Source organism: Zonotrichia albicollis, chromosome 2, assembly GCF_047830755.1.
Source record: "Zonotrichia albicollis isolate bZonAlb1 chromosome 2, bZonAlb1.hap1, whole genome shotgun sequence".
Taxonomy (NCBI): Eukaryota; Metazoa; Chordata; class Aves; order Passeriformes; family Passerellidae; genus Zonotrichia; species Zonotrichia albicollis.
In genome coordinates, this window is record NC_133820.1 from 35,134,777 (window position 1) to 35,158,440 (window position 23,664).

Consider the following 23,664-nt stretch of genomic DNA (forward strand, 5'->3'; position numbering starts at 1 on the left):
TAGACACTGAATTACATCATAGTTATCATTCAAGATGACAGCCACAGAAGACATTGTCAGTCTATAAACAAATCTGGGTAGATTTGACCTACGGGCTTTTGAACTGACTGGAGCGTTGTGTGTACTCAGGGCTCCAGCTAGACCGAGAGACATGTACTTGACCACACGGAAATATGTATAACAAATCCATAAAGCCAAAAGAAAAAAAATCTCCAACCTGCTTTTCTTCTTACTTCTTCTTTTTCCACATACACAACTTCCTTCTTTAAAATATCTGTCAGAACATCAGCAAATTCATTGTTTTCTCCAAGGGATGCTTCAAAGCTAGCATAAAGAGCTTTCTCACGTTCCTCAAGCATTACAATCTCAGACTTTCTATCCTCCATTTGTGCAAGGCAGCTCTTCAGTTCTGACTAAACAAACAAAAATCTATTTCAGTTAAAAGGTACAGCTCATGTGCACGTATATAGGATGCATCTGTGAAGATCTGGAAATGCAAAACTTGTCTTTCTCTCTTGATTAAACCTATGGTTCAATCAAGCATCGCCTAGGAATATGTTCTTAAAGGATATGATTAGTCACTTATGACATATCATGAAGGATCTATTAAAATACAGATGTTAAGATTATTAAAAAATTAAGTATTGGAAGTTAGAATGCCACTTTAGGACATGAAACAGACATGGACACTGGATTTTCCAAGGCAAAAAAAGACTTTTAATTTTTGACTCCAACATTTATAGATCTCTAAAAGTGACAGTGGATTGGAGGGTGACAGTGACACTGTCACTCTCCAATGAGACTGGATAAACTAACAGTCTATCAAATTTCTTTTCCTCCACAAAAGAATGCGAAACAGTAAGTTATTTACATAAAGTGTGCAAGAAAGTTCATTACAAGAATGTAAACATCAGAAGGCTTAGAAAAACTTAAAAAACAGGGCGACATCAGAAGTGACCATCCTATTAGGCTGATCATCAAGAGTTTTTTGTTTTTCAAAATTTAGCACTAGTCACTGGATTGGTGCTAAAAGAAAGCCAAGGGATGTCACCATTTACTTTATGGTTTACTTTTGTTTCAAGCCATGCACTAATGGTACTGTTAAGTTTAAATTAATGTTACAGGTAGTCTACTTACATGTATGTCCTCCTGTTTACTGATGATGGCACAAATTTGCTCCTCAAGAAGGTCCTCATGTATCTCAAGTTTCTTCAAGATAAGCAGCTCTTCGCAGCATGTGATGCAGCGCAGATCAGCACTTTTCATCTGCACATCCATCTTCAGTTTCTTGTGCCGCAAAAGGCGGAGTTCAGCATCGAAGTTGATCACCATTGTGTTGATCTGGAGCAAAGTAGCATGAAATCAGGAACAGGAAAAGTATTTCCAGTGCAGTTAAACATGCAAAGCTAGAGAAGGGAGCAGAAGGGAAAAATTCTCTCTGCCAAATCAACAATTTAGAAATGCTATTTCCTAGAGAGCAGTGATGCACTTTGAAACACAAAGTTAATCCCAAGTCTTTGGCTTTGTTCTCAGCACAATAGTAAAAGAATCACCAGGGCTTCACAGGAATCTTTCACTACATCCCCTCCATCCCTGAAGTATTTTAGTCTTCGGAGAATGTTTTGGAGTAGTCTGCAGTTTATAGTAGTTTATATAACAATCCCAGATGCATCAATAAATAACTCTTCTGTCTTGATAGACTTCTTTTGAAACAGCTGCCAGCTCTTCACTTAGACATTTACAGCAAAATAAGTACTAGCAGCTGCTAACATTAACTTACAGGTGTGTGATGTTCACAGCAGAATTTGGGTATTCCCTCATAACCTTCACACACATAAACACAAGGGTGTCTGTGTTGAGGCAGACCAAAGAATCAACTCCCAGTAGCAGATATTAGAGGAGAGATGCTAAGAAATGGAGCAAACAAGTGAACAGTGGCATACCTCTGCTATACAGCTCTCTTAAACTCTGACTTAGGTGCATCCTGAGCTTGAAGCAATATACTTGTGTTCAACAGCTTTGAATAGTTTTTTTTCCACACTATCAAATTATAGCTCCCCCCATGTTCTAGCGCTGAGCTCCAAAGCTTAGCTAATTGTTGGATAGGAAAACTATTTTCACTTGCATGCTTCAACCTTTCTATTTCATTTGATATCTCTCCTTTTAGGACACGATTCCTACTCTCCTTTTCTATGCTATTCAAAATTTTATCACAACTCTAGAACCATTTCAGTTGCCTTTTTTGCAGGCCAAAGATACATTATCCACTTAGATGTACCTTTTAAAGAATCTTTTCCATGACTAAGCATTTTGGTTACTCTCTTTTGCACCTTTTCTAATCCTGCAAAGCAATTTTTAGACCAAAAAGTTGAGACTACAGTTATTGAAGAGCTGAGAACATGAATCTACAAAGTTGTAGTGATGCTGCTTTTTAACTCTGTAATTTTTCAAGTTATGTCTAACATTTTACTTTTCTTTTTTTTCCCCTTTTTTTTTGGCCACTAAGATCACAGCTTCATGTCACAATCAGTAAGAAATCTAAGATATCTTTCAAGTGATAATAGTCACAACACAGGTTATAGTTATGGATTTATACTGATTTCCACTGTAAATTTGCAATAGTTAGCATTTTCTGGGACTGCAGAAAGGCAAGATTACCTGCAATCCTGAGACTGAAGGGATTGTGGTTTCATTTATGAACCAGTGGGATTTTTTAATCTGATAAAAATAACTTTCAATTTCCTACCTTTTTAATCAAGGTCTCCTGCAAGTACAAATTTTTTATCTTCTCTCTCATTAAAATTTCCAGTTCCATTTCTGTTGGCTCTACTTTCTCCCTCTCATAAGCCTCCTGCTTCCCTGTGACCACAGCTGATGCATCTCCAGCCTGTACCATGGCATCACCCTCTTCCACGGGAGGAGTTTTTAGAAACACGTGCCTAAATGCGCGGAACGAGGCACATCCTTCCAGTGGCTCCTCCAGCTCTGCCGTGGCCTCCTGCTCCTCTTTGAACTTTAGGAGGACGTCACTGCTGCACTCAACTATCTTTTCAGGAACCTCATCCGGGTGTAACTGAGGGATCGGGGGAATAGGAAGATGTTCTGATACATCTAAGTTTGCCTGTATGGATTTGACTTCCTTCACTAAACTTTTGATCTCATCAATAGTAGAAACCTTGAGATCCCTCAAAGACACAATCTCTTTGTTCATATTCACTTTCGTCTTATGGATCTGCAAAGGAAAAACTATTTTAGTAGGATTCTCCACCACAGGAAGCAGTCTTACTCAACTCAGGAAGGCTAACATTAGGATTATGAAACATTCTGTGATAAGGGGACACTCTATTAGTTGACTCTTTTTAAGTAAAGTAATAATTGTGATCTATTATCATTAGATCTATATCAATATAGATCTATATCAATATAGATCTATGTGATCTTTTATCATTAATATACTTGGCACAAACTTCTCTGATCTTTATAGAAGAAAATAACACACCATCCACCTGAAGCAACTCATTCCTCATCTGGAATTCTTCATCTGTATAAACTCAGAATTTATGACAAGAACTATTCCCTTTGTTTGTTCTATTGAGTTGAGTTAATCACTGGCTATCTGACAGCATCAGAACTACAGAATGAGACTAAAATGATCAAACATACCCCCTGAGACTGTGGCATTGCTTCTGTAATGCTTAGGCCTTGCTGTCAAAGTTATCCAGTATCACCCTTTTGCACTCCAGCCAAATACAATTAAAAACTATTCCTATGAGAAGGATAGGGGGGAAAATCACAGGGAAAGCATCAAAGATACTGCACAACATTTGAACTTATTGTGTCTTCAAGGCTGAAAGATGCGTGGTGACTGTAGGAGTTCCACCATAGCAAGGTGGGTCCAAAAAACCTGGTTTCTCAGGAAGATTCCAATTCCAGGAGCAGCGATTGCCAAAGTGCAAATACAGAGAGGCCACACTAGAACACTTGTCCTTGCTCACATCCCTGTTTTTGTAAAGGTATTTCATGGCAGGGGTTATTTAGCTCAGTGTTTTTACTAGATTATAAGACTTGTAATTAAAAGAGACAGATGTTCCTGCTGAAATACTAGTAAAGGTAAATTCTCTTTCTGGAATGATTCAGTTTTGGGTTTGCTGAAACACAAGACAGTTCACAAGAAAAGGGCTGATTTGTAACTAAAGCTTACTCAAAACAGCCATCGGTCCTTCAAGGCCTATTCCCACACTCACTTTCAATTCCTTTAAAAAATTTCTTCAGTGATTAATACACTATCCTCACTTCCTCTCAAAAAATGGGGCTATATACAGTTTTGCATACCAAGTCTTCCAGCATTGCAAGCTGCATCATCTTCTTTTCAGTGTTTATTCGCTCATCTTCAGTGAGTGTGTAGTTAGTGGCACTCTTCAGCCTGTAACATCCTATAGTCTCCCGTGCTTCTTTGATGTCCTCAGCATCTTTGGAATTCTCATGGCTATGTCTAGGTTTGCTCTTATATCTGGTAGGTACAAAATAAAGCTGAACTTCAAGACAGAAAACATACAAATGACCAAACAGTCACTTCATACCCTCTTACTTGTGCAGCAAAGTTTGGGAGGTGAGTGATAACATCTCCTTCACAAAAGAATGGCTACTATGGAAAGAATATCCTGGCACATCTAAATGAAAATCCCAGATATTTTTTTCCCCCCTAAGAACTCTTAAACAGCTCTGCCATGGGAAAATTTAAACCTTCACACTCAGACTGAGTTCTGGGTTAAGTGAGCACATGCTGCTATCAATTTCAGGGAGCCACACATCAACAATGTACCAGTCTGTAGCACAGAATACTTGATCCTACTCTACATTGGTAAACACTCAATAACCTTAAAAGCTTTGTATTCTGACTCTACATTGGTCCTATTCCCTGCCATTCATCTCCTAAGGAAGAACTTTTGTACTTCCATGAGCATAGAATGGTTTGGATTATAAGGGACCCTAAAGATCATCTTGTTCCAGTGCCCCTAACATGGACAGGAGCACCTTCCACTAGGCCAGGTCACTCAAAGCCCCATCTAACCCAGCCTTGAAAAAGTGGTCATTCAAAGATAAGGCTTAAGTTAGATATTTGGAAAAGGTTCTTCACTCAGAGGGTGGTTGGACACTGGAACAGCCCTCCCAGGGAAGTGGTCACAGCACCAAGCCTGACAGACTTCAAGGAGTGTTTGGACAATGCTCTCAGGGACAGGGTGTGACTCTTGAGGCTGCCATATGCAAGGATAGGAGTTGGCCTTTGATGGTCCTTGTGGGTCCCTTCCAACTCAGGAAGGAACTATGATTCTGTGAAAGATGTCCTGTCTCCTTTTCTTGCTGCTCAAGATAAAGACCAGCGTGGACCACGACGACATATCACAAACACTCCCATGAAGGCTGAGACGCTAAGACTGCTGACCTAACCCAGCTGTTACAGGGTCTGCTCCATGAGGGCCTGGCAGGATTCACTTTGAGTTGACTGTAATGGTGTAGGTGTCTCTCAGTCATGAGCAATTCAGACACATTTTACTCCCTATCTGAAAATACAGCTACCGAGCTGGATTCAAATTTGATAATATTTTACAGGAACCATAGAAACTAAATATATTCTAATGCTCTCTCGAGACTTGGAAATACATGAAAACTCATCTGTTTTAATTACAACCCTTAGGAATATAAAAACCTAAGCAGGGGGATTATAGTGCCATATGACACCTAAATGGCATTACTAGACCTCAAACAAGAAGCAGAACTAAAAGGGAACAGAGTCCAGTTCAAGACTCACAATTCATGCCATTCTGCCCTCCTCTTCATGATCTTGGCTTTCAGTGCATCATATTTCTCAATAAGTCTTCTGATTTTCTGACGTCTGCTTTCTATATAACGCGTAGTTGGCTTTTGGACATCTGGTGTCTTCAGCCTTTCAGCCTCATTCTCAAAAGCTACACTTCCTGAAACAAGATATAACCATGTGAAATTGTAATACCATGCAGCACAGTGCAGTTCCAGCCACTGGAAACTCCCTCAGACAACTCCTGTAGAACTGATGTAAATTAGTTCCATTGTAGTGGATGTTTTGTTAGTATTCGGGTTCTTTGACTGACTTTTAGTCACATTCTACCCACGCAGCTGACAGACAATTGCTGAGATTGATCTAAACACGGAAAACTATGTTTGAGTGTTACTTTGTACGTAGGTACTAAAAAAACACATTACAGCTATATTTCTTTACCTGCACTTACATGTGTATTTTTAACTTGGACTCAGGAACACAAACTGAGTTGAAAAACAGAAACCCTATTACTGAAACATTTCAATGGTTATCATTACCTCTGTGCACAGGGCTTGTCTCTCTGGAGATCTCCTCTTCTGCTTGTTCTGCCTCTTTAAGTCCTGTCCACTTCTCTTTATGTACTGCCCCCTTGCTGTCCTCCTGTTTCTTATCTTGGGCGTATTTCTCAGACACTGATAGAAGGCTGTAGGTCGAAATCTGATGATTGCTTTGAATAGCATGAACAGTGAGAGTAAATTCCAGAGAGTCCTGAAACCTGGAATCACAAATTAGACAAAACTGTCTGATGTCAGTGGGCACAACATACCATTTTACCTTGACCAAAAGGGCATGAATAGTGTAGTTTACTTATTGCACATGCAATCCTTACATATAAATCCACAAGTCAGTAAGTAATTGCATAGCAGGATGACATATGACACTATCTATTGGCTTTTATGCAATCTAAGAATGGAGATGATCAAGAAGAAACACATGAAGACTTTTCCCAATATTGAAACCTATACCAGGTTCTTCATGAGAGTAATTTTCATCTTCCACTAAGGACTTGTCAAAAACACGCTCATTCTATCTTTTTTCCCAGTTACATACTCTGTGTGCCTAAGGTGGTTTTTTAATTGTGTGTTTATTTTATTAATTAATGTTTTGCTCTTACCTAGATCTATGAAAACCAACTCAAAATGGACCTCATGCCTAAACTTTTGTTCTTGAGAAAGTTTGTTTTGTAACTTCAAATTGTATAGAGAACATTGTGTTAGCAATGACATTAAAATACCTGACAGACACACAACATGTCTTAAAAACAGGCACTCATTTCTCAGGTTGTTTTTCAACACTTCAGTAAGAGTTCTTGGCTCTTATTGAACTTACTGGCAAAACCCCAGGCAAATAGTCTCAACCAGCTTTCTCCATACAGAAGTGAATCCAAACAAAGCAATTTCCTTCATTTGACTATCTGCATTTTTACCAAAGGTTCAATAGAAGTAATTACAAATAAATATGAACATATACTCTTGTGTATGTTTGAAGAATAAGTAAGATTCTTAAATAAGAACAGAATCATAACAGAACAGACTAAATACTGATTATATGAGAGAGAGAAAAAAAAATCACATTCTTTTTTCTTGTGGGAGGTACAACTTCATAGACAATTAACCCCATGGAAGGTCAGAAGAAAAGTGGTAATTACTGTTTTTGTAGTTTCTGCAGTCCAATGAATTGTTTCTCGTGCTCCCAAGCCAGCTGCTTTTGCACTAACTGGATTCTCTGTAGTGTCTGCCTGTCCAGCTCTTCAAAGATCCTACGGTCCATCTCAAACTCCTGCAGGAAGACAGAAAACCCAGCATCACATTATTTTGGCTACTAGATCTTCATAATAAATATTTTTACCTAGGTGCCTTAGTTGCATGCACATCAACACTATCCTTTATTTCAGAAGCTATCTCCACAGAGAACCAAATTATTTTCCTGTGCTTCTTGCTTGGCACAAATAATCAGCTGTGATTCAGCTGTGATTCAGAAGTCCATCAATTTATATATTCTTAAAACTACCTTAATCCAAAACATTGGACATCTTTGGCCCCAACATGGTATGTAGCAACATTTTAGAAAAAGGTGCCTGTAAATGTAAATGATCCTAATAAAAGCCAGGTGTACCTCTCTGTGCAACTGCATGTGCTTGGGCAACTCCTGATTCTTTTGAAGGAGCAAAACAAAGTCTTGTCTCAGTGCACTTAACTCCTCTCTTTTCTTAGTTTTCTTTTCTTCAACTTCCTTCATTTTCCGTTCATGCTCCTCTTTCTGCTTGTATTCCTCAATACTGAAAATACATAAAAAGGAAATGATGTTATCTCAATGCAAGAGTGGAAAGGTTACAGTTTATATGACCTTTTAGATTTCCTTAATAGTCTTAAATTCTCAGTGAACTCAATGGTTCTTAAGGTAACTTAAAAAGGAATAATCTTTCTGTATATTTACACACTCTTAACATCAAGGGGCTTTGACTTTTCGCTGTCTCTGTAGTACGAAGTTAACTGCCTCATAGTATGATATTTGAATTACTTCCAGAGAAAAATAGATGAAATGGAGAGAAAGCATGAAAAAACAGTGTGTTTCACAAATAAATGACCCAAATTCTGGGTTGATCAATTTGTCCCTCTTCTTTGTAGGCAAAAAGAAATACATGTGAAAAGAGCTACCAACACTTGAAAATCCTTTTCATCATTATCTATGCATCTCTTACTTGTAGGCATCAGGATCCTTAATGTCTTCAGTAGCCTTCTCCTTCTCAAGACCTCTCTGGAATAAAAACATTGTCTTGTCTTTAAACAAGCAGGTATAGTTCAGCTTTTATAAAGATTAAGACAGAGCTTTCACCACCTCTCACAAAAACAAAAGAAATCTTCATTTTCAATATTACTATCTGGCCTTAAATATTACTTTGTAATGTTTCAAGCAGAAAAAGCAATGAAGTTGGTTTATATGTAAAAAGAACTAATGAAACATTAGGGACAGAGAACACAAATCCTATAACCTCCCCAGTGGCATAAATCATTACATCATTGCTTGTCCTAAGTTCACTCTGTCCCATAACACCTTTGATTCTCTACCTCCCAGCCCAATTCTCTTGTCTCCCCTCACAGCCACATTGACAAGAGTCAGTGTGTCACAGGCTGATTCCTAGTTACTTCTGTAATAAGTCTGGTTGGCTTTTGCTGACTGCATAATGGATTCACAATTATTAGCTGTGAAGAATGGCAGATGGATGGACATTGCAGTAGCACAAGCCTCATTTCCCTAGGCAATCATTCTCTGACAAAACAGGGGGGACTATCACCCAACAATTTAGTTGTACTTAATTGATCTGTAATTTAACTCAATTAGTTTCAGATGATTTGTATTTGATTCTCTAAGAATCTCATTAAGTTTAATGAAGATAGAATTTTTTAAATTTTTCACATGACTTAAAACTAGATCAGATACTTAATGAAGATATACTTTGAAAAGGAAAAACTCTATTAGAATGTTCATTAAGAAATGTTGTTAGCCTGAACAATAGAACTGACCATAAAGATCTTTATATAGAGCTACTTACATATTTAAAACTATAAATCTGAAAATGTGCTTATAATTGTATATGAATAACTTCTTGTAATATTGGAGTTAGTAAGGCTCTGATATCAAAGGTTCTAATAATTCACTTTTAGAAAGTAACTCTGGCTCTATTCTCAGTGCCATATGTTTTTGTCATACTGGTAAAGAATTCCAACTAGTCATGAACAATTTAGCTGAATTACCAAAATCACAATTTCCTCTGCCTCTGTTGCCAAGCATCCTTCAAAATGTAGTTACTAACCAGTATTAAAACATATTTAAAAGTTTAATTTGTTTTATGTTGACACTTTCAAGATTTTTTAACTCTACTGAATGCATGGCCACTGTAATATTTATTGTGCACAATGGCATTTCTTTACTCAACAGGTCTCACTGCTTCTTTCAAGTTATATTTATTCAATTCAGACACTCTTAAGACTTCTTAAAAATTCAATGAAGTCTGAACATTTTAGTTGACATCCCTCTTCCTGTGCATTATCAGTAGAATTGCTTCTGAGTTCCAGTGTCATCCGTTTAAATGTGCTAAAGATGATCAGCTCTGCAGTGAATGCAGGACACCTGTAAATTCATTACTACTAATGCTGCCCAAGAGTGAAAGAGCAACAGCATCAGCATCATGTTGTGCTCTTTTGCAAATGTAAAAAAATCCATGGTGAATTTTAGATGAATGGTACTAGATGTATGGAGAAAGTACATATATGATATTCTCCAATAGTATTTCTAGAATCCCCATCCAGAGCAGAATCATACTTTACTGGAATTAAACCCAAGAAAAGTATGAAGTATGAGAAATCCTTGCAATTTTTCATTCCAGGAATATGCATGACTACATCTTTGAGTGGGAAAGCACTGGCAGAATATTACGCATGAATAAGACATACTATGTTTATTTGGAGAAAAACACAAAACACTGAGAAGGAAGAATGCAGTCCCAGAGCCCATTTATTAGGGAACATTTTGCAAGAGCTATTCTTCTAAATAGTTGGGGAAACTTCAGCTTTTGCTGTGAAAGATCTTTAAGAAAAATAATTGAACCATGTTTGCCCATCTGGATTGCTTCATTCCAAATAGGCCGAATTCAGTAAAAGAGGGTACCAACTTACCCTAGGAGGGGGGATCATGACTTTTATCTCTTTGGGAACCTCTTCCTCTGACAAGAGGTCAAATGTAAAAATGTTTCCATCTCCACCACAGGTAATCAGACACCCATCATCATGGCTACAACAGATCCCCTGGATCTGCCCATTATCGTTGTCATGCACATTCAGGTACCAGTAGTCCTTGAGGGCACCCTCAGAGATGCCTCCCTCCCTGAGAGGATAGGCACGCAGGGAGCCATCCTGCATCCCACAGAACATCAGCGGGGGCTGGGTACTGTTAAATAAACAACAAGAAAGAGTAATAGCAGCAACTTCTAACAAGCAAGCTCAAAATATTAAAAGAGCTGATCTCGTTTAATAGAAATCACTCTCCCAAGTTTGGAAGCTGAAAGCAAAGTATTTGGACCACTTAAAATATGTGTGATTCTACTATGAAGTGTTTTGCAGCTAATTGGCTGCACTTGCTATATATCTTAGAACTACTCTTAGCCCTGAGCTGGGCAGTGTAGCAGACACAAAGTTAAAAATGAGAAAAGCAGATTTTTAGCCCCTGCTCCCCATTTAGTACAGATGGTGGTGAATACAGCCAGCAGTAGATTAAACCCTGAATTAAACCTGCCTCCTTTTGATGCAGAACATGCATATTCTTACAGAGAACCTAATACTGGGAGTCTGAAAAGAATCCAGCCTTTCTATTCATACAGTTCACAGAATGTCCTGAGAAGCCTATATTCTTAGCAGTAGAGGGATGGACTGACTGCTCCATGTTCTAATTCTCTTTGTTAACTATGATAAAGAACTGCTGTTCTGTTGATCACTATATGCAGGTTCTCCTAGAAACCTTAGAAACCTAAGGGTTCTACAATGTAGGGTGGTTGACTTCTAGTCTGTACTTACTTAGAAATCCCACTTTTTCGTCTTTGAAGGTCTTTTAAAATTATTCTATCAGACACATGGCTCAGCTATGTCCATTAGAAATTTTAAGTGAAACTCAGTACCAGGAAAATCAGAGAGAGTTCGTGTATACTAGAGTTGAGCCACAATTGAAAAGGGACAAAGGAGCATACACTCCCCCTTCCAAGTTAAATTTCATCAAGATTTATCCCAGAGCTATTTCTTACATTACAGTATTTTACCAGAAGGAGATTCGGTGAATGGGATTGTTCTCAGTGTTCTTCATAGGAATCACTTCAAAAGGTTCATCCTTCCTCTTCTCAGGGTCTTCTTCACCACCACGTGAGAATTCACAATGATAGAGAAACCCTGAGTCGTATCCACCCTGAAGAAGAGAAGGACCATAAGGAAATGGTGACAACAGAGAACTGAAGCAACTGACCAGGAAAATGCAAATTTCAGAATAATTCTTCCTTTCTTAAGGACCTGTGATAGGTTAGAAAATGCTACCTCCAAACACCTAGAGACCCTATTTATCCACAGACAGAAGTCTGTCATGATCTCTGGCATTAAAAGCCATTCTACCACTATGCTAAAATTCTACCTTCTGCTTGTGAGGGAACAGCTCAGTCTTTTTGCCCATTCAGCCACCACCAAGAAGGGCACCTACTGGATATTAACCAAACAATCTGAATCAGAGTGACACTACTGGTATACTTCACAACAACCAGTGAAACCAGTCAAGGACGAAAGGAATTGGATGTCCTAGGGATGACAGGTTTCAAAGGGAAAGGATGTCACATCATGCAACCCAATCAATATGAAGTAAAAACTGATTTACCAAGGAAAGCCAAAATTTTCCGGGTGCTGAATAAAAGCCACAGAGGATGGGACTGGGCTCCTCTGGTATGTAGACAGGTGGCAATGGCTCCTCTTCAGCTTCTTCCTCTTTAGTTTCTTCTACCTCAAGTCCCAGCTCCTTTTGCTGCTTTATCCATTCAAGCCTTGCCTTCTCCTTCTCTTCTTTTTCTTTCTCTCTCCGAGCAATCTCGTCTTTCAGCTATTACAACAAGCAGAGAAACACCAAGACATGAAACCAAGGCACTCCACACATCACTGACTGAAGGAGTCTCATACATGAAATCCAAGGTGGTCCTGGCATTATACATACAAAATATCTACAGAAATCTCTTTCCTGTCAACTTAGCAGAGATCAACCAGACTTCATGGGACTCGCCAGTGAAATTCCCCCCTTTCCCTCCTCTGAAGTATCTACTCTTGCTCTTTTGAGACAGAAATAATTCTGAATGACAAGTAGATTTCAACATTTCTTCAGAGAGATTATTCCAAATCTTCACCACTATGCTTATTCCTGCAGAAATCCTAAGTCTTGTCCCCTGCCTGCCCTGGAGAAAGAAAAGAACTGGAAAGCTGAACTCGAATAAGTTCTAGTGCATCATTGGTATGGAGCAAAAGAGAGAAGCTGTAATTGACTTAAATTCTGAACAATGAAGGAAAGATTTATCAAACCTTCAGAATTCTCTTCCATCCAAGCATGCTATAGCATAAACAAATACCAAACATTCTCTAAAACAATAGCTTCCTAAGAAGATATTAGATAGCTGAACCAGCAAGCCCTTAAATATTATCAGCTGATCTTTGTCTAGTACACCTTTTAAAAAATCTCCTGTTCTAGGGATAGGAATAATAAAAATTACTTTCTTTATCACCACCCTTACTGGGAGAAATCTTTCCTTGCATTAGAACATCCTTTTTGTAACTTATTAATTATTTATCTAATTCCAAAGTAAAAAGAGAGCCATTAATATTCTTTCTCTCTGTAGAAACATTTTTTATTTTTAGTGATTGTTTCTCAACATTATTCTTCTAATTTGACTAAAAAACAAAAAGAAAACCAATCAAAAAACAAACAAACAAGAAAACCAACAAAACTCAATACATATTATTTTAATCTTTCCTTTCTCATGCATGCTTTGTGATCATTCTTATAGGTATTGCTGTGAAAAAGCATCTAGAGATCTTGCTCCTGCATGCTGACTTCCTCCAAATTATAACACAGAATGAAGCTTTGCCTGACATTCGGTAATATAGGAGCAGTTAACAGACAAGGCAGAGAAATCACAGGTTAATAACAGAACAAGAGAGGCTGTTGATAATGGATTAAGTATGGAACTGAGAGCCTGCTCACTGGAGTTCTCCTTCTGAGTCTAAGATCAGCTTGTTTTTTAGTTTCACAAAACCAACTGTAGCTGTGACTTGACATAACTCTTTTCCTTTGGCCCCACACAATCTTTTTAAATACTTAGTACCATTCAGAAATTAAATGCACACCTTTAAACGTAAAATATTTTTCAAAAGCCAGAAACACTGCTTAAAAAAAAAAAGGGATGTTTCATATTTGCTTCAAGGTGACTTCCTGGCAGTTTAATAACTGTTGAAAGAAATTTCCTATAGGGTGAATAGCAGCCACAAGAAACAGTGCTTTTTGTCAAAATTACCAAAATTAAAATATTTTGAGAACTAATGCACTACCTTTCCCTTTCTCTAATGCTGTCTTCTAATTATAATCAAAATTCACATCATGCTTTCAGTGTCATGTAGGTTTGAATAAACCAAAAACAACTTGTAATTTCAAGCCACAAATGGCTTTCACCTGCCATTCCTTTTCAAGGAGCTTAGCAAAAACCCTGTGATGACATACAGGGACTAGAAACTCTTCTGTGTAGTTTGGTCACCTGGCACAATGAAGAAGATGAAATTCTGCCACAGGAGAGTTTTTTACCTTGATTTGGGATTTAACACTATAAAAATGGAAGTACTGTGTTGGCAGGTCTACTATGTGATAGGTGGTCCCTGTATACTGCTTCCCATGGTGAGGGGCAGGAACCTGGACAGCAAAGCCATTCTCACAAAGGATGAGCAGCGTGCTCTTGTCCTGTACAAAAACACAAAGAATGGGGCAGATGTATAAATGGAATCGAGACAAATGGGAAGAAAAGTTGGTTAGGCAGATGCATAGGCATAAAGCCAAACTCCAGCCACACTTACCATGCTCTTATTTCTATGTACACTTTTAAATGGACATCAGAAGTCAGTGAGCTTCTTTTATGCTAGGCAAAGCTAAGGAATTGAGGAAATACTTGCTGTGTCCAAACCAGCTGAAATTCTGACACTGCTTAGCTTGAAAGCATTATGATGATCTTTTGGAAATTTGGTTAAATTAAAAGATGGATTTGACCCATGACTTAGTAGGTTTTTGGTTGATAATTTCTTATATTTCCATACTAATAAATCCTTTATATCATCAAGACTTGGCTCAAAGTCTTGCCAAATTCTACTTACCTTACAGTTTGTTTTTTGTTGGCACCTCACAAGTCCTTTAAAATGGGAAGTTAGGAAGAATAGGTGAGGTGAAGGTAATAATTATTCAGTGTTTTGAGTTTTTAAAAGAAAAGTCTGTATTTAGTTTCAATTTTCATAAACTATCTGGAGAATAGAGAGAGGCTTATTTTATCTGACCTATCATTAAAAATGTGCAAAGAGGACATTTTAGAGTTGCTATGGAAACCCTAACAAGGAATGATATGGTTCCTGTGTCTATAGGATCTCAGTTTAAAAATGCCTTCATTAAATGTAATGTATTTAAATAACCAGTGCTTCTTTAAAACAAACCAAAAAAAGAGAAGAGGTGTGACACTCAGATGCTGGCACTGTGTTAAGCAAATGTTCTTGTCTAGCAATGGAGGCCAGATACTAGTAGAGAAACTTACTCAGGCAGAATCTAACACCCAAGACACAATGGGTGCTTTTTTTAGTAAGGAGAAGTACCTTGTCTTTAAGGAAAAGACTCAAAATGCAACTGTCAGATCAAGATCTGTTGTTTCTGCAGTAACATAGAATTCATACCAACAAGACTTATTTTGCCAGCTTTTAGAAGTGGAAATAACCACACTTTGCCACTATGCACCTGCAAAATGTATCTTGCTAGAATTTAAAAATAATTAATAGTCTCTCCTCTAAATAAGGTTACTGGACCAAATAAAATTTCAAATGTTATCCTAACCCTAGAACACTTTTAAATATTAGCAAAAACCTACATTGGTATGTCCTGACACGTTTCAAACACAGAATGTGCATTTCAAGAAGCACCCAAAATCTTTCTTAATGTCAAAAAGCTTTTCAAAAGCCTGTTTTAATAGGGGCAAGAGTCACAGACGGTAATGCCCAAATAACTTCTTTGTCAAAGAGAATCAGTTCTTCCAAAAGCTAAGGAATAAGATTGTTTCTTCAAGTCAAGGGCTCAAAAAGCATACCAAAACCTTGTAGTTTGCATTATCCAAAACCCAAAATATGTCCATAGTGACCAAACCAGAGATTTAGCTATACAGAACCTTTTGTCATGCTGAAGCAGCATGAAGAACAAAGGAACAAAACATTATTTGTATTGTCTATAGAGGACATGACTAGAGTCATGGATCTTCATCTATTTTGACTGAAAATTCTTTTTAAAATTATATGTTAACACTGCTGGGAAGGAAAGAAAACAAATATGCATTACTCACATGAGAAGGTGGAGACCACTGTAATGCCTGTACAGGCCCAGGGACACAGATGAATCCAATAGGCCTGTATTCATTCTTAACAGCAAAAAAGAAAACTGTTTTATCTTTACTCTGAGGAAAAACAAACAAACAAGCAATGATGATGACTGAATCATCACTGATCAAAAATTTAAAAGACTCTAAGTACTTTATGACATAGGCACACACTTCCATTTTTTTGTGTTTAAACAGGGGACATTTAGGACTGGATTTCCATGATGATTACTGGGAGGAAATAAAAACCCTGCCCACACTGTTCCAAGAAACATGTTGCACCCATATCTCTTAATGGCCTCCTTTGGCATCACCTGCCATGTGCATTCTACCCATTGCCCCATGAGCTCCTTTAAATCTCAGGCTCAGGCCTGATTTTTCAGATAAGGCAGCACAAGCTGATTTCCCCAGATAACAAGTTCAAAAACTGGCACACAATATGATTCATTTTACCTTAAATCCTACATTAAATTAAATGCATGGGAATTCAGCTTAAGGAACATGTAAGTGCAAAAGCAAACTGATCATGGCTAAGGACAAGCTTTTAAAAAGAGACACCACATTAACTGGAAACCATCTCAAAGACTACCAGGCATAATGACTGACTGACTGACTGACCGACCCTGTGGCAAGGCCAAGCAGCGCTGGGTAGCAGCTGGATTGCTGCCAATGTGGTGTACCAACGGACTTGCTTTTACTAATTCCAAGATCCTAGTAAACTAATTCCTGAACCAAATGAACCAAATCCATTTTCAAAGGGAATTATAGAATTCACACTAAACAGTCCACTAATTCACAAAATGAATTGTGTGAATTGCATGGTTGCTTTCCTTCAGAAAAACAGGTGTGAGTGCAAACAGATCCTTCTCCCTGCACAGATAACTACAGCAAGCAATCAACAGCAGCAACAGAAGTAAAACTGCATTGTCAGTAAACAAACTTGTACCTTATCTCCTTTTAAAGGCTCTACATTTGTGGCTTAATAAAACCAATCAAACTGCATGATACATACCCCTGTGGCAAACACATATCCCTTTGGTTCATATGCCAGGGCTGTGACTGCAGCAGCATGAGGTTTGAAAACTTGTTTCAGATTTATCTCTGCAATCTCATTGGCCTGTCCTTCATGACCGGGCAGCAGTGTGGGATCATAAACTTCAATCATGCGGACAACACCATCTTCAAACCCCACAGCAATTAGACCTCCCTCGGGACTTACCTTTAAGTGAAACAAAGAAAAAAAAAGCACAGTGTACATCTGAGAGCTTCAAAGAATAATCCATATTATGCTCTGTTGTTTACCTTTAAACTCACCTTATGTGGAAGTGTTGCTAAAGCACAAAGAATATTGCATACATGGGAAATGTAATTTATCATCTCTAATATGATATCACAAAGGAAGAGAGAGGACTGGGGCCTATTTTTGGGTTGGATTGTGTTTTGGTTTTTTTTAGTGATAACATGTCACTGAAACTGAAGATGTTAATGAGGATGTGGTTGTAATGTCAGAGGAAGAGGTAATTCATACTGATATAAAGATATATCAGTAGCTTCTTAAGCAAAAGAGCTGAAACTCAAACCAAAGAATTATGTTTCCCTGAATATAATATGGGGCACCAAAGGTAAGTATGATTTTTTAAGAGGTCAGGGAACAGGCTTGGGTCTGGCTGAGTCCATAGAAAGTACAGCAGTCAACAAGGAATGCCACTTGAGATGGAAAGGAGGAGGAGTCCTTACTGTAAGTGCTGTAGGTAAGCCAATTGCTAACAATTAAGAGAGGCTTGAACTGTGATAAAGCTTAGCAGAGACAGGCCTGTGTTTTAGCTGGATATAGCTGGACTTGTGGATTTAGCTGATATTTTGGCATATGTGGTAATGTTTTGAAGGCGATTATGAGCTGACTTGTCACTATTCACTTATCTAACAAAGACACTGCTAGCTTGGCTATGAGGAGATTATGGTATACAGATGCTTCAAAGTATGTTGGACTAAGTTTTCTTAGATTAATAGCAGAGATTTTAAAATACATTTGCACTCTTTAAATTGTGACCAAGTACCTAATGCAATTTTAAATGCACCTGGATAGACTAAGTGCCTTTTGTTTTTCAGATTGTGTCAAGTAATAACTTTCATAAAACTGAACTGAGTCAGTTTTGTGATGCTGTACAATTTATTGTGGCAGACATCTTACCTCATTAAGGTACAGGTAACCACTTAACAGCATCTCTGAAAGCCTGCATGACCAGAATTTTATTTTTATAAAATAATAACTTTTATAAAATGAAGGCACTCTCCCAGTGGAACCGTCACTTTGAACATTCAAGTAATTATTTGCCTCCTAAATTTGCTTGTTATCAATCCACCAGGCTGCTATGTTTTCTCAAGAACATGACTAGACAACACTTTAATTAAAATTAGCAAATATGCCTACAAGTGATAGACTCCACATTCCACAAATGATCAGTTCTGGCAACAGTTTTTAATGATTTATCTCCAAATGTTTGTGATTTGTCTGGATGTCATTTCAAAATGTGTTAACTAACTCATGTTAATTGACTTTTGCTCTGTGTGGGTTAAATAGAAGCTGTTAGTCTAAAAACTCAGACTACTTCCCATACTGCACACAGAAATCTGATTTTAAAATTTTACGAAGGCACAAAGTAGGATACCTGAAAACCCATAGTAAAGTTAAACTGTTCCCATACTGTATACAAACATACTACCCCACAAACGTATCTATCCTGCTACAGTGAATTTCACCATGGCCTAACAAGTGAGCTCTAATGTCTTGTTTGCTGAGCAGCTTCCTGGATGCTGGCAGGCTCATAGGCTCCTTGGTGAATTTTTGCTTAACAGGCTAGGAAATACTCACAATAGACGGTGCCCATGCCAGCGCTGTTCCTCCCTGTTTAAACTTGATTACGCTCAGTTGGCTGTTGCTGCTGAAATCATAGATGCGCACTGTCCCTGTGTGGAAAGGAGACAGTAAGAATTTATTTCTTGCAATGTCACTTACACGTTAGGATTTATGGAGAAATGTCTATTTATTTGAATTAAAATCTGGATTAAATGTATGTTCTCTCTTTTGAGTAACAAAATGTCAGCATGAAAGATGACTGATGGTTACAGAGCACCATAGCTAACATGGTGCTCATGAACAAAATATATGATTTCTTCACTCTTCAACTTATACAGAACTAAGAGTTTTTGAGGCTGAGGGTTGTAATAAGAAGTCCCAGGCAGACAATCTACATGTAATTTTCAAGTGAGCACAGAATTGTGGCATACTCTACGGAAAATCTGTACTGACAACATAGGAAAATATGATAGGCTACTATTTAGAACTGCCTAGGGAAGAAAACATAGGAGATTGTCCACAAAAGATCTGATTTCATTAGAGGGAAAATAACCAGATTCAAAGGCACACATACTGATTGCATAAAATTCCCTTCCAACTAGCATTTATGTGAAACGTAGTTTGCTCAACTGGTAGGAGTTAGTCCTCAGGCTAGAAGAATATCTGCATTGCACAATGCAGACGAATTACAAGACAGTACTGACAAGAATTTAATTAAAAGACCTTGTAATGTTTTTTGAACAGTGTAAATGACATTGTTAGTGTTCTGGCCAGTAGTTCTTCTTTCAAAGCACAATAAAGCTAACATTGAGAGGCCTGAAAAGCAACCTCTATACAAGTTAAGTGAATATGTCTGTAATTGCTTGTTATCTGTTCATGAGAGCATAATAGGTATTGCATTTTCTAAGAAAGGCACAAACATTAATATTTGCAATGGCTTACACAATGCTGCAGGTGCATGTAATTCCTTACAAGATAAAAATCCCAAAACTTATTAAACCCCAGCACTGAATACAAGTACTGTTACTCAAACCAGATGCCTCACCTTTCCAGCCATTCCTTCAGAACAAACAATTCACGAAGTTTCTCATTAAAAACTTCCATTGCTACAGTCCCAGGATTTTAGGATGAAGGAGTCTTAAAGTATTGTTTCAAAACATTCATGGTTTGGCTTAACTATTAAAGAACTGATCCCAGGAATAACAACTGGATGTAAAGTGACTTTGCAATAGCAAAAGCACAAAACCAAAACACAGTAGCTCCAAACCAAGCATCATTGCCCTTCAAAACCAATAATGGCAGTGGCATGAGAGGAAAGGAACAGTGCACTCACGGTCAAGAGCTGTGGTGGCCATCAGGCATGTAAAGGGAGACACACCGATGGCCTCAATCCCCCCAGAGTGGAAGGTACACACACGCTCTGGGTCATGGCTCTGCGGTGCAAAACAGAAGAGAAATTATGCTGCATTTTACACTTGTGCTCACCAGTTTGAGCTTATGCTGCCTGGGAAATAATTTAATCATCCAAGACATTACAGACTTTGCAACATTTTTTTTTACATTAAATACAATTAGTTTGTATAGTATGTGTATTTTATTTACCGTAAAATACTTGGAACATATTTTACTTTTCACATTAGAATTCTATTCCCCACAAGGGATTGTTCCTATTAACTTTATTATGTTCCAGAGCAAAAATTAAATGCTGCTTTTTCACCTCTGTCATCTATTTCTCCATGAAAAACATCTCCAGCAGTAACACTAGTTACTAGTAGGATAAAACCCTTCAAATGTGTTTCATCTTCTTCTTCTTTTTTTCTAGTTCTTTCTTTCATTTAAAGACTACAGTAAGGATTAGTTCTAACACCTGTCTATAGAGAAAATAACAACACTCCTTGAACTCATTTCCTGCATCCATGCAGCTTTCATTACCAGTTTACAGAATTAATCTCCTTTAAAGTAACTTGAATTTGGCAGCTGAAATTTCAGGAATCAAAAATCAAATTCCTCTTTACCATCCTGCACAACCATTACAATCAATTATGTTTGAAAACTGTATGAAATAAAATATCTGTTTCAATGCTACAAGTTTCTACCATACAACTTCACAAAACACAAATTTCATTCCCGATGGAACCACTATAGTTACAGGATGTCATAGAACATGGTTCCTATTGCAAATGAACTGAAGAAATCAGAAGAAATAAAAACCAAAATTACCATATTTGAAAAAGTCAAATCCAGCTTCCATATTGATCCACTTGTATCCTGAAGAAAAAAACACATTAATTGAATATTTTCAGACTCAATTTGGAAATAAATGTGCACATGGTGACTTCTTAAAAAGTCCTTAATGATTATCACTGTGAAACAAAAATTACTAAATGCAATTATGTTAGTCTTAAGATTCCCATTCATCACTTTAAGGTAATAGAACTTGACAATACCTTTTGGCATTCTCCTATTCTTATGCCAGAGCCTCACACATTACTATACACTAAAAACACAGCACAGCATAACGTAACATAATTCAATTGGAAAGGACCTGCAAGGATCATCTCGTCCAATTGCCTGATCACTTCAGGCCTGACCAAAATTTAAACTATATTATTAAAGTCCTCTATATATGCCTCTTAAGCATTGACAGGCTTGGAACTTAAACAACCTCTCTAGGAAGCCTGTTTCTGTGTTAAAAAAACCAAACAAACAAAAATAAAACAAACAAAAAAACCAACCAACCAAACAAAAAAAACACCCAAACCAAACCTGTAGGTAGGTCTGGGTTTTCCTCGGCTGTTTGAGGGGCCTGAAAGGCCCGGGGTGGCCTTGAGGCACCACGCGTGTTGAAGGACAAGAAGAGGCTTCAGTTCTTCTTTCTGGTTTTATGTTTATTAATTGTTTATCTAAAAGATGTTCTTTCAGCCCAACAGAAATCCGCACAGCAGTCAGCCATGGGCACACTGTACCGTCCCACGGACCGCCACGTATCTTTATACCCCTAGTTACGTATACAATATTTATCATTTTTCCCCAATACCATCTATTCTTATAACTCGGTGTACTCTTAGTAATAACCAATCCAAAGGTGCCACCGTGGCCAAAGAAGATGGAGGAGAGAAGGAAGAAGAAGGAGGGTAGGACACACCCCAATTCCTCCATCTTACTCCTCTAAACCCCCCTGTACATAAATCCTAAACCCTGTTTCTCACCCTCTAATTAGCTAATCTTTCCACCCTTCACCCCGGTGAGGCCCTCTTATCTTCATAAAGGTGTCGTCTCCCGTGTAGGGTCAAAGTCCTGCCACCAGACACTTCTGGCAACATTCCAGGACTCCCGGGCCCCCCAAGGGTGGTCCCGGGGGCTCGGCATGCCAGGACTCAAATCCTGAGATCCCACATCTCCCCCTTCTGTTTGCACCAAGAAGACCTCTTTTATCACCCGATTCATGGCGCGCTTCAGACATACAAAAATGCACGGGACGACAATCATGAGGACTAGTAGGACTATTAAAACATAAAACCCTATCCTTAAGATTCTTCTCCAAATAGGAGAAATGTCAAAGAAATCTGCCAGCTGATCAACCCATGATCCCGTGATCTCGCCAAGCTTATTTACGCTGTCTTTTATGTTTCTAATACTTTCATGAATCGATTTTGAGTGATCTGAGAGATTCATGCAGCACATCCCTTCAAACTCTTCACACCCATGTCCATGGGCGAGCAATAGATAATCGATTGCAGCTCTGTTTTGAAGAGTCGCCTGTCTTATACCACTAACGTCCCTTAGCATGTCATCCAATGCGACAGACACAGATCGTGCATGTTTGCTCAACCAGCAACCCATGTGGTCGATCTGAGTTAAAGCCACCCCTGATGCTGTTTGAGGTGAGAAAATTGCCGTAGCAATGCTTGTTTTCTTATCCCAAGAAAATACTTCGTCATTGCAATCTGTCGCATAATTTTGGATTGATCTTTTTCCTCTGCGCCTTTTCTCTCTTAACATATTCAAATCAGGCGACAGCATTGAAATTTCCCCAATGCCGCATGGACCTCCCGTGGCATTAGCAGGAATGCCGTGCCAAATTCTGTCCCCACAAATTAAAAACAAACCCCGTGGCAATTGCACTGGGACTTGGATTGGTAGGTAGGTAGATAAGAAGATTATTTTCTATATATCTAGAAGGCTGAATTCTACTAAAAAGAAACACTCTGATTTGTAATAGACTCCTACTAATAGACTCCTACCATTACTTACCAGCATGTTCCTCATTTTGCAGCATGTTCCTCGTTTTGTGTTTCTCCACAGAGATGCATGTACCTGAGTGTGTCTTACCTGAGCAAACCAGAAGGACTGTCCCTGGTCATGAATTTTTGTAATGAAATTCAGGCTGACATTCTTGCCAAGCCAAAGTTCATTCATAGGCTCCATCTCCACTAACCCTGTGTCATCCACAGGATCAGCAGTATCTACTATCTCAAAGTTCCACATCTTCATGGCATTGGAAGCATTAAAAAAGAAAAAATAAAAAAGCTTTTTTTATAAGACCAGGTGGTTTTCATACACAATAAATATGGAAAATCAAAATTTTAAGAAAGCAAAATCACTGCTTTGAACATAACTAGAACAGTGACTGGAGCTTCAATTGAGCCCTGACACTAGCAGAGCTGTACATGGCAACTTCAGAACTGTGCAGATTAAATGGTATCTGTGGGCACTCAGCATGGCTCATACTGAGGCAGCACAAAGTAATGGGAAGTCTAACCCTTC

The 23,664-nt window shown here is 38.2% G+C and overlaps 1 protein-coding gene across 5 annotated transcripts in view; it reads right to left on the reverse strand.

Annotated features, from left to right (window-relative positions):
- Nucleotides 1-23,664, reverse strand: part of CFAP44 (cilia and flagella associated protein 44) — a 43,374-nt gene that overhangs the window by 7,171 nt on the left and 12,539 nt on the right. For 4 of the 5 annotated variants that reach the window (XM_026792868.2, XM_026792867.2, XM_026792865.2 and 1 more), the window contains exons 9-27: nt 23,230-23,385; nt 21,118-21,165; nt 20,231-20,330; nt 18,913-19,007; nt 17,053-17,259; nt 16,008-16,118; nt 14,228-14,380; nt 12,266-12,484; nt 11,667-11,809; nt 10,534-10,804; nt 8,559-8,614; nt 7,973-8,135; nt 7,506-7,636; nt 6,355-6,572; nt 5,810-5,975; nt 4,333-4,510; nt 2,747-3,232; nt 1,138-1,341; nt 218-413 (exon numbers count right to left, since the gene is read on the reverse strand). In XM_026792868.2, the coding sequence (XP_026648669.2) occupies nt 218-413; nt 1,138-1,341; nt 2,747-3,232; nt 4,333-4,510; nt 5,810-5,975; nt 6,355-6,572; nt 7,506-7,636; nt 7,973-8,135; nt 8,559-8,614; nt 10,534-10,804; nt 11,667-11,809; nt 12,266-12,484; nt 14,228-14,380; nt 16,008-16,118; nt 17,053-17,259; nt 18,913-19,007; nt 20,231-20,330; nt 21,118-21,165; nt 23,230-23,385 (3,301 nt within the window). The remainder of the gene's footprint in view (nt 1-217; nt 414-1,137; nt 1,342-2,746; nt 3,233-4,332; nt 4,511-5,809; nt 5,976-6,354; nt 6,573-7,505; nt 7,637-7,972; nt 8,136-8,558; nt 8,615-10,533; nt 10,805-11,666; nt 11,810-12,265; nt 12,485-14,227; nt 14,381-16,007; nt 16,119-17,052; nt 17,260-18,912; nt 19,008-20,230; nt 20,331-21,117; nt 21,166-23,229; nt 23,386-23,664) is intronic. The other variant, XM_026792870.2, reaches the window with a different exon arrangement.